Source organism: Bidens hawaiensis, unplaced genomic scaffold (assembly GCF_021521415.1).
Source record: "Bidens hawaiensis isolate Kalapana, Puna unplaced genomic scaffold, B.hawaiensis_p1.1 tig00051320_1, whole genome shotgun sequence".
NCBI lineage: Eukaryota > Viridiplantae > Streptophyta > Magnoliopsida > Asterales > Asteraceae > Bidens > Bidens hawaiensis.
Window position 1 is genome coordinate 68,137 of NW_027499190.1, and position 11,523 is coordinate 79,659.

General features: G+C 31.6%; 1 protein-coding gene across 1 annotated transcript; it reads left to right on the top strand.

The window, feature by feature from the left end:
* Positions 1 to 7,930: 7,930 nt before the first annotated feature.
* On the top strand, positions 7,931 to 11,317 carry LOC143598967 (alkaline ceramidase TOD1-like). The gene is made up of 4 exons (XM_077077046.1): positions 7,931 to 8,331; positions 8,421 to 8,633; positions 9,011 to 9,571; positions 10,708 to 11,317. The coding sequence occupies exons 1-4, from the start codon at positions 8,085 to 8,087 to the stop codon at positions 11,046 to 11,048; spliced, it is 1,362 nt and encodes a 453-aa protein (XP_076933161.1). The 5' UTR covers positions 7,931 to 8,084; the 3' UTR covers positions 11,049 to 11,317.
* The last annotated feature ends 206 nt before the right edge of the window (positions 11,318 to 11,523 follow it).

Genomic DNA, 11,523 nt, shown 5'->3' on the forward strand with positions numbered 1-11,523 from the left:
AGTCAATACACGTTATATTTTGTAAGCTGACGTGTTATAGCAAGGACGTGAGGGCGTTAAGCTCCACCACTTCAAAAGTTGAGGCTTGAAAATGTGAGGTAGGGGTTCATACATTGGCGGACCTACTCTTATGCTAGAAGGGTTCACCGTCCCATGTGAAAAAAAAATTAGTACTAATATAGGTGGCAAATCATGGTCGACCCATGTGAAATTTTGACACCAATCACTGTGAAATTACGAACCCACCACCATGAAATTTTGAAACCGATCCTAATAAAAAATAAAATGAAAATTTTTACAAGTATAATTATATAAATGTAATATCAATATTTTTTTTCCCAATAAATTTGAGTTTAACACCAGTTTTAAGTCAAATGGTCCAATACCCAACCCAATGATAACTCCACCCAATTTTTAAGCCCAAATCCAACTCATTGAAACTCTACCCAATTTGTAGTCCATTAAAGAAGAGAAAAGATTTGAAAATTTGAATTGCTTAGCAAACCTTGTTCAATTGATGGATCAAACAAAGACACACCATTCATTTGCATCGGTATACAATTGTTTATTAAAGTTAGTCCCGTATTACACATAGCAACCACAAGCATTGAAATATGTTTTCGGTGATGAAGTAGGTGAATTATGATTTGCATAGTCGGATGATTATGAAAATTTAAAAGATATGTATTTGTTTCATTGAGAAAGATATGTTTAGGAATGTTAAATTAGATGGATAGAGAGAGGACCCACCAAAATGCCCCCAATGGCGTTGGTCGTTAGGACGACCCTTGGCTCCACGCTTCACCATCAAGGGCGCCATTTAGTGATGTTCCGCGCCCAATCGCGTCCATTTTTTCTCTCATTTGCGCCCCATAGCGAGGGGTCTTAATGTCCACCACCACTATACATACACTTTATACATACAACCACAAGTTATATATCATTTAACTAAAATATAAAATTAAAACAGCCTGACAAGTTATATATCATTTAACTAAAATATAAAGTTGTTAAAACACCGAAAAAAAATTGAAAATAACTTATTTTCCCCCTCTAGCTACTTGTGGTTCACGTTAAGGAATTAATCGATTATTTTTTTTTTACTATATCTAAAATAAATACAGGTAAGGGAAAGTTTCTATTAAGAACTCTATATTTTGTAAGAACCATGAGAACTCATATGGACCAATAATTATTTTTCATTGTTAAGAATTAAATTTTAAATAAAAAGAGTATAATAGTAAAGTCATTAAATATTTATCTCTCTAATTCATTAACTAATTTTTTTTTCTCTTTCTTATCTTATATTTTTACGCATTAAACGGATTATGTATTGTATTTTTATTAAATAACTTATGAAATGTCTTTTTATCATTTCAACTTTTACATATGTACAAAACCAAATTGATCATAACATTATCATTCCTTTCTTCAAAATTAGATTTTTACACATACGCACACTCAAAACTAATAGGATTTATGTATGCACGTTCAAAATTTTTGATGTTTACACATATTTACACGTGCATAAATAATAAAAAAACAATATTTACATCGTGTGTTTGGTATAAAAATATATATATGTAATAAGAGTATTAATATTTTTATTTGTGTGTTGGAGAAATATATATTTAAGAAATCTAAATTGTTAAAACATAACTAAAATTTACATCTACAGATATATGCATAAATATTTACGTGTATGTAACCAAAATAAATGTTTACACTTATGCAAAACTTTGGGCTTTTGTGGGTTGTAGGTTGCTTTTTTTTCTTTATTGAATTTGGTTTTTGAAAAAAAAAATTATTCAATTTAATGCTATTAAAAAACCAAATAGTTTTTCCCAATCCATGTTCATTTTCACGTTTTATTTTCCGTTGATCTTCAAAAAATCCCCGAAGCGATATTACTGAGTCAAATGGCTCAAAAGTCCGAAACAACAATCACAAAAATATCATGAATGCAAAAATAAAAAAGTAGGATACACATTGAAATTAAAACAATAACCTTAAACTCAAACAATGAGAAGTTAGTTTAGAAACCTTGTTTAACATATGCAAAAGTTAACTATATATGTGCATATGTGTAAATTAAATATTTACATATGTGTATACTATTAAAAAACAACCCTCAAAAAACTCTCTGAAAGATAATCGAAATAGTATAAACATAAATTCAAATCAGTTGTTATTAAAGTAATACGAAAGCTAACATAAATTTAAAGGGGAAGTTGCAAGACGATTTGAGTACCGCCAGTACCAACTTTACGTTAGTTCTTGTATGCTCTCGGAAAAATCAAAACAACCAAAGATAGAATTATGATGAGAGATAGAGATAGAATATTGTTATTTTGATATTTAAGAAATATATTAATTGGTTAATTATACAGAAACGGTTAATAAGGGAATTCGGTGGTTTTGAATTTTTATTTTTGGTGTTCCTAAATTATCCTTTTGTTTAAATAATTAGATTATCCCTAGAAGTTAAGATAACTACGTGTCACAATGTCTATAAACCATTGGTTATGTGATTCAAGGATTAAGATGAGTTCTTAAAGTTCTCACAAAGAATGAGTTTTAAATGATACTCATCCATACAGTAAATATATAATGTTTATGTTTGTTTTCATTATTATTAATTTATTATTGACAAATTTCTTAAGGCTAATCAAAATACACCCCAAAATAATGGTTTCCTTAAAATGGTATACTAAATATATAATTAACTATCAAATACTTATATATAAATATTACAGTATCTTTTAACTAGAAGGATACGATGATGGTAGACATGGTAACAACTAACAAGAAACGAAGACAAGAGTTTGTGATGTATCATACATGTGAAGCTTCAGAGTGTTGTTGGGAAACACATAAAAAATTAAGAGACTGGAATCTATGGATGTCTTCTCAAACGACAAACATGTTCACTCTCTGAGGTTGATCTTTTGTTGGGTTATTTAATACATTGACAAGATATGTTTCAACTTGTGAATTGAAAAAAATGGATTGGGTAAATTAGTTTAGTTATCATCAAAACGAATTTTTTTTAAAGTAATGTACATAATTTTTCGATATTTACACTACTAGAAAATTGATAGGGTTGTGACGCCGAATTGCGTCAGAAAAGTGTCATAAACGACTGAGTCCGACGCATTTATGAGGCGATGAGTGTCATAAAAACCCTCTTTGGAAATTCCTTTATGACCCATTCCGACAAAAATTAAGAAAAATTTCGAAGCATAATTTTGTCGTAAATTTTCAACTCCTTTTCGACAATTTTTAACAACTTCTAATAATTAAAATTACAGTATTTATAATACCGTATATGTATAAATACAGTGTGGCACATATACAAATTGTTTTCTGATCCATTTTCGACACTACTTTAAATTATTTTCGACACCAATCCGACACACATATGAAATGTTTTACGACGCAATTTTGACACATGCATGAATTGTTTTCCGACGGAATTCCGACTATATAAATTGCATTCTGATCATTTTCTTATACTAAAAATACATAGAACCCACAAAACTTGTTTAAATGACCACAAATTGACACACAAAACAAGTTTTACCATTTTAAAACACAAAATACAGCCGGAGTGATTAACATCCATAAGAAAACCACAAAACCTGTTTAAACGACCACAAATCCACTACAATTTCTGAAATGTTTAAAATACTAGCTAGATATAAAACTACTACTTACGACCAGAAAGTTGCCTGTTTCTGATGGCCTCTGCTACACCTCTTTGTATCGCTTCGTCCATTTTTTGTTGCATTTCTTGTCGCAATCTTTCTTCCATCTCCTCCCGTGTTTTCCTATCAACTTCCATTTGAACTTCCATGTTATGAATCTAGATATTTTTAAAACATGTATAATAATTAGTAAACACCACGTAATAATAACAATAAAAATATAGATAACATAAATAACAGCATACCTTTTTTAGAAATAACAATAAAAATAATGGTAACGAATAAGCTCCGATCGGGTTCATTCGGTTCATTTAGCAGCCTAGCTTTACTACATTTTTAGAAACATTTACTATTTTAGTAATGTTTACAAGAAAAGATTCAAAGACATTTGACCTACTTGCATAAACTTATAGTTCTAATTATGAAACAACAAAAATCAGTAGTTCATTACTCTAAAATATGAAGTATGCTGAATCTTCAATTGTGCATGCTAAAACTAATTAGCAAATTTCACCTGTTTCAATTATGCACACACCAGCACTATGCATTCACAAAAATAAAAGAGATCCAATTTTGCTATCAAAATGAAAAAACGCAGCCCAGAATGAAACCTAAATAAACTAATAGCGTGTGTGTGTGTATATATATGTATATATATATATATCAACGTGCAGCACATGGTGAGCATTAATATTCGAAATTACTTGATCGAGCAGATTGTTTATTACCTGGGATGATCGCCAGTGAATAGATTGTGAGTTCGAACGGTTGTATTTGGATGACGGTTGTTAAGATTTTTAGGTTAAAATATACCAAAGTGAAATTGTTTTATATTACTAATGGGCTACACTTAAAAAACAAAACAAAAACCCATGGACTCTCAATATGAGCTAATATTTATACATATTATAGTGGGCCCCAAGCGTACTCAAATTGGTTCGGTTGTGCACAGGGTGAAAACGAGCTGAGCCAAGCCCGAGCTAAATTAGAGGTGTTTGTTTTTCAGAGGTAAAATGATTGCAGTCTGTGGATCATATTTGTAAAAATCTGTAAGAAAAGAAATAGATCAAACCTCTGCAGTCTGCAAGAAAAAAACTGTTTATTTTTTAACATCTACAGACTGCTAAAATAAACTGGGGGTAGTGAGTAGTGGTGGTGGATGGTAGTAGTGGTAGTGCACGGTTGTGGTGGACGATGGCGGTAGGTGATGGACGGTGGTGGTGGTGGCGGCGGATGCTGTGTGGTGGTGGCGGACAATGGGGGTGGTGGATGGTAGACGCTGGTGGTGGCGGATGATGGGTGGTGGGTTGTGGTGGTGGTAGACGACGGTGGTGGGTGGTGTACGGTGGGTGGTGGTGGTGGTGGTGAACTATGAGTGTTGGTAGATGATGGCGTATAACCCTCTGCAGACCTTAGAATATCTTAGAAGTGGATGAGCTAAGTCTGCATCAAGAAGTGTTCGTGCAGACTTTTTTTAATGAAACGACTTCGAAAAACAAACAAATTGCAGATGATAATGTCTGTGCGTGGTCTGCATGGCGCAAACAAAAAAGCATGCACGGACATTTAAAAATAAACAAACAACACCTTAGTTATTTTTATGTATTTTTTCATAACATTATATATATTAATTAAAAGTTATTAAATATATATTTTAAAAACTTATATAATGACAGGCTCGCGAGATAGCTTAAGCTCGATAAGTGAAGCTCGGGCTCGTTTATTAAACGAGCTTACTTTTAGGCTCGAGATCGAGCTTAACTAAGCTCCACTCGATCAAGCTTTTTAACAAATCGATCTCGAGCAGCTCGGCTCAATTCGATTGATCGGTTCGAATATTTTGTTTTTCAATATATGTTTAACCGAAACCAAACAAAAAAAATGGTTTACAAAAAAATAAACAAAACATAGTGCTGAAAATGCATAGCAAATGTGTAGTTATAATGTTAAAACATGTATACACGTAACTGTATAATATGTATATGTATGAGTTAGGAAAATAAAAGTATTCAACGTATGCTAAAGTTATACAAAATATAGAAGTTTCAAACAAAATACACATTCAAGTTGTCAGAAATGTGTAGCAAGTCGCTAAACATTTGCTACGCATTTCCTATAAAATAAACATTGTGTCGAAAATACGTCAGAAGTTACATTATTAACTTTATTAATGTATTGAATTATCATTTACGTATCGTATTAATAAAAACAAAATTCAAAATTAAATGTTGTGACGGAAACACGCCATAAAGTCCGAAACATTTGCAACATTATTTATATTATTATTTGGATTAACATATAAAAAAATTGAAAATGTAAAATAAATGGTTGGGTCGGAAATTCCGACACGTTTTCGACACCATTTGTATTATGATTTAAATAAACATACTAAAAAAGCTAAAATTACAAAATCAAAATTTTGTGTCGGAAATACGTTGGAAACTCCAAAGCACTTCCAACGCAACGGTTCCAAATAAGTAGAATAGAAAAATGTTTATTGTGTCGCAATGGTTCCAAATACGTAGAATAGAACATTGTTTATGAGAAAAACTGTACATAATACAAATGTACCTTATCGTCACAACAACTAGAAAAGCTTAGGCAGGTCCCTTTTAACCGAACACGAACCGTAGCAGGAATTGGGGACTGTTCTTGAGTCTGTTTTCTGGGTTTTGGTCAACCCGAAAACCTTTTGTTTTAAAATATGAAATTATTATATTTGATAGAGGCTAAGAACATGCATATACATATTTACATATACACACCATAGTTTGTTTGAAGGAATCGTATTTATATTCTCTCTGTCATTCTTAATACTAACGAGCTGCTTGTATTTTGCTTCTTATGATATGTGTTCTTTCTTAAGTTCGGTTATGCGATGACAAATCTTAGAAAGACAGTTTATGATCGATGAGATCCACTACACCAGATGCTTAGGTGTTACTACACGTTCTTTGGGTTTCTTTACGAGTAAAGATGAATATGTATCTTTATTTTAGCATTATAGCTTTAAAAAAATCTCAGATACTTTAAATCTGATTAACCCATCCCGAAAAAACCATGAAAGATTTGGGTCGTGTTGCAAGTCTAGACTAAAAAGTTGAAGCCCGAAAACCAGAAACTCGAATGACACCCCCAAATGGAAAGGTTGCTTAAGAGACCCCAACTCTAAAACCCACTAGTAAATATTCAATATAAATTAAAATTTCTTGTATAACGTCCACGAGTAAGAATGTAAGATTATCTCAGTACGTGTATAGAATATGTTCGACATACCAGTGTCACAGTGTGTAACTTCAACTTGGACCCAGATATGGGCCGTTTTGCTTGGGCTAAAATTAAGAGTTTAGTTCACCTGTACTTCTATTGTCAATTTTAGCCTTAGGTTAAAAATTGTATTGGGCTTCCCTCGTTTTCCTCTGTTGTCCACTTTACGTATTATTGGTGATTTGATGGTGGTAATTTGGTAAATCGTAAATGACTAAATGCAACTTATTAAATTGTTTTCAGAATATGATCATTTTGCACGAAATAACCGGGTCAACATCAAAGTTAGACTAGTCAAAGATTATAAAGTTGATAATTGCAATATCTATAATAACATAATACTAATGAAATAGCAATATTTTTATCTCAGAGGAAGATTGTGAAAGAAATAAACCAATCTCCCCTTTTATCATTTTTAATTTTTAAGGATTAATAAATTAAAAAACTTAACTTTTATTTCTTTTAACTATGACAATCATTTACCCGAAAGTTCAGAAGACTCATTGATATCCGACTAACCAACATATCAAGACACAAAATCGATAAACACTTTATAATTGCAATGTAAAAGTAATTTAAACACTCGTTATCAAAATTTATATTGGTCACACCTAAAATGGCACGGATTGAGCCGTTAACAATTATATTCTTTATTTGTGTTTTGTTCGTTTTCTATTTTTCTTAAGACACTCTTGTAATTTTCAATTTAGTTTTAAAAGTTTTAATTACATTTTTTTTAAAAAAAGGAAATTAATATTACTCACTTTCTCTACTAACTCTAAGTTAAATAAATTTTGCATTTATTTTTATTTTTGAAAATTGGGTTAAACGGGTCGTATTCAGATCAACCCGTATTTATATGTGTGTGGGTAAGGTTGAAGTTTTTGACATAAATAATATTATCGACCTGTCAATCCATAGCCCGTTAATTTATCAACCTGACATAATTAACGTCTCTTACAAATGTTTTATAGTACAGGATGATGTTAACATTATAATATGCAAATATATCATGTTGGTAGATGAGGTACAAGTACAAAACAAACACTTTGTAGCCTCATTACACAATGAATGGATGATGTTAACATTAGGATTTGATTTCATTGGAAAATGGGAAAACTTGTCACCACAACACCTCTTCTCTTCCAATCCAAACTCCTCTGTTTCTCTCTCTCTTACCTCTTCCTCTCTCTCATCTTCACCTTATTCACCTCTCTCATTTCCACCACCAAATGCCAATTCCAATTCCAATTCCAATTCCACTCCACTCTCTTCAATTACCCTCAATCTTACAACCCACACAAACACCCCATTCCCACCCTCCATCCATCATGCAATTCCCCTGTTTTCTTCTCAAGTACATAATAACATTTCATTCATTATTTAATTATTCAATTCCATTCATTTTATTTATTTATTTATTAATATGTTTGTTTTGATTTTTAGATTATGGGGTTGTTTTGAGTGAAATTCAACAGCTTGTGGGTGATGATTCTTTGTGGGATTTGAATGGTTTGAAGTATGAACAAGGAAATGGGAATGGTGATTCTTTTGGGAGGAATTATAGTACGCGTAAACGCCTTTCGTATTTCGATTATGGAGATGGTGGAAGTGAAATCCCTTGTGGGTTCTTTAAGGAATTTCCTATTAGTGATCATGGTTAGTTAGTTGTTTGAATATTTGATCGAATTCATCGATGAATTTTGCTTCTTGTGAAGATATTTTTGGTTTGATTTGGTTTACTTTGTAATGTACGTTAAATAGTTTTCAAAATAAAAATAAAAACGTAGTTTGTTGAATACTCAGGAAAATGTTGGCTAAAGTGTATTATGTGGTTCTCATAATTTGGTTATTTAAAATTGGTTATGTGATTTGGTTTACTTTGTGATGTACGTTAAATGGTTTTCAAAATTAATAAAAAAAAGATAATAGTTTGTTGAATACTCGGGAAAATGCTGTAAAAGTGTATTACGTGGTTCTCATAATTTTTTTTATTTAACATTGGTTATGTATTAAACGATCTTGATGGTTTGCAGATAAAATGGAGATGGAAAGTTGCAAAGGAGTGGTGGTGGTTTCGGCTATATTTGGAGACCATGACAAAATTCGACAACCGAAGGGCCTAGGACATAAAACCTTAGACAATGTATGTTTCTACATGTTTGTAGACGAGGTCACGTTAGAACAACTACGTTACCATAACATACTCTCGAACAAAACCAAAGATAATAGAGTCGGGGCATGGAGAATTGTGAAAGTTTCTAGTGAAGAACTATATGAAAATCCGGCTATGAATGGCATAGTCCCAAAATACTTGGTTCATAGGCTATTTCCAAACTCTAAATATAGTATTTGGGTTGATGCAAAGATGCAATTGGTGGTGGATCCGTTATCATTGCTTCATTCGCTTTTGATAGTCAAAGACGCGGATATGGCTATATCTAAGCATCCATTGTATTTTCATACGATGGAAGAAGTTATAGCGACCGCTAGGTGGAAAAAATGGTGGGATGTTGATTCGTTGCGGATTCAGATTGAGACGTATTGTGAAAATGGATTGCGACCGTGGTCGTCCAAGAAACACCCATACCCTTCAGGTAATATATACATCATCGTATTATTTTGGATTTACAAATTATTACTTCTAACTTCAAATGAAATAAACATATATGTATAATTTAATACGTTATTAAACATATCAAAAAATGGAGTATGTACGATGAAATGTAACATAGAACAAGTTAAGAAAGAAACATGCAAGTAATGACAAAGATAAAAGTAGTCTTAACTTGAAAGCTACTTCATAATGATTTGACATAAATAATATTAAATAAAGTGAATTCTTTTTCAAGGATATATAATACACTCAAAGTATTAGTGTAAGATATATTTTTTTAATAGATAGTATTAGTTTTTATATATTTTGTATTTAAATCTCTAAAATAAACTAAATATTTTTGTATGATTTTGAGTTACACTTATTCAATTACTCCTCAAGAATAGTTCTGGTAGTTTTTTACTGTTTCTAAGTGTATTTTTTTTCTTATTTCCCTTTTAAACCTCATCATCATCATCATCATCATCATCATCATCATCATCATCATACTCAGTATATCCCACCAATAGCAAAGCTATAGTAGGGTCTGAGGAGGGTAAGATGTAGACAGCCTTACCTCTACCCCATAAGGATAGAGAGACTGCTTCCGGTGAGACCCCCGGCTCGATTCCCTTTTAAACCTAATTAAGCTAAATGTGTCAAAAATATCAAAATAAAAATCATAATTGTTTTCTAGAATTTACAAAGATTTATGACAATAGAAACAGAAAAAAGGTAGTTGAAGCTTCTACAAAAAGTCCCCATGAAACAGAGAAAGTGTCGTTATTCATTTATCACACTTGTACTTTATGCAAGTCCCATTTATACACACCTATATATATTTATTATTTATTGTTTAGTTATTACTATTATATTAATATAACATGGTATATATCTTTTATAGTTTACGTACACTTCACTTTATGCATGTTATTTTACTAAATGCATGGTCCCATTCCACACAAGAATCTTGTTACCCTATGTCACTTTTTTATTCATAGTTAACAAGAAAAAAAGTAATAAACCTATAAAATACACGTTTCAAAGAATATAAAGTAGGCAAAAATTTCATAATACAAATTTAACATCTTGTAATGTCGTAAAATAACAGTTTCGACGATATGATTATTTTGGCAGACGTTCCGGATAGCGCGATAATCTTAAGGAAGCATGGGCTGGCTAACAATCTGTTTTCATGTCTTTTGTTTAATGAGCTAGAAGCGTTTAACCCAAGAGACCAACTACCTTTTGCATTTGTGAGGGACCTAATGAACCCAAAGATTAAGCTCAATATGTTCGATGTGGAAGTATTTGAACATGTGGCGTCGGAGTATAGACATAACATTAAACACAAAGGGTATGTAAAGACCCAACCGACTAGAACCAAGAGAGCTAGACCTGATTTACTTGCTAATGGTTCTAGTTGTACCAAATGTGATAGTTACTTAGCAGAAATGTGGGGCGAACCTCAAAATTGATGAGTTGGTTGATGGTGCTTGTGGTCCACGGACCATGGCTAGCGGTGTTTGATCATGTTTTCTACAACCAAGCCGCAAAATAAATAAATCATATAATTTATGATGAATTTTGCCTTGTATTTGTTTATTATGTGGCTTGGTTGTAGAATTAAGATTTTAGTTTTTATTCTTTCTTAATTCTTTTGTAGTTTTAAGAGTATGTAATTGTGTATGTATACTAAACTACTAAAGTATTCATTAAGTTGTTTTTTTTACCTTTTGTTATTATTATACTTGAATACTTTCTGAAAAATTATGCTTCGTATAATTGATGTATATATAGTATATGTGTAGAACTGTAGAAGATTAATTCACTGAGTAGAAAAAAAAACAAAATGGATAGGGCAATATGGATATGATATGATAAGAGATAAGGATATAGAAAGTGTGCATACGAGATATGAGGTAGAAGAAAATCGTAAAATAAAACGTACAA

Bases quoted from the DNA above. Each gene is read 5' to 3' on its own strand.
- LOC143598967 (XM_077077046.1), top strand. From the start codon at position 8,085: ATGGGAAAACTTGTCACCACAACACCTCTTCTCTTCCAATCCAAACTC. The intron at 8,332-8,420 runs GTACATAATAAC...TTTGATTTTTAG, and splicing joins TTCCCCTGTTTTCTTCTCAA to ATTATGGGGTTGTTTTGAGT. The intron at 8,634-9,010 runs GTTAGTTAGTTG...GATGGTTTGCAG, and splicing joins ATTTCCTATTAGTGATCATG to ATAAAATGGAGATGGAAAGT.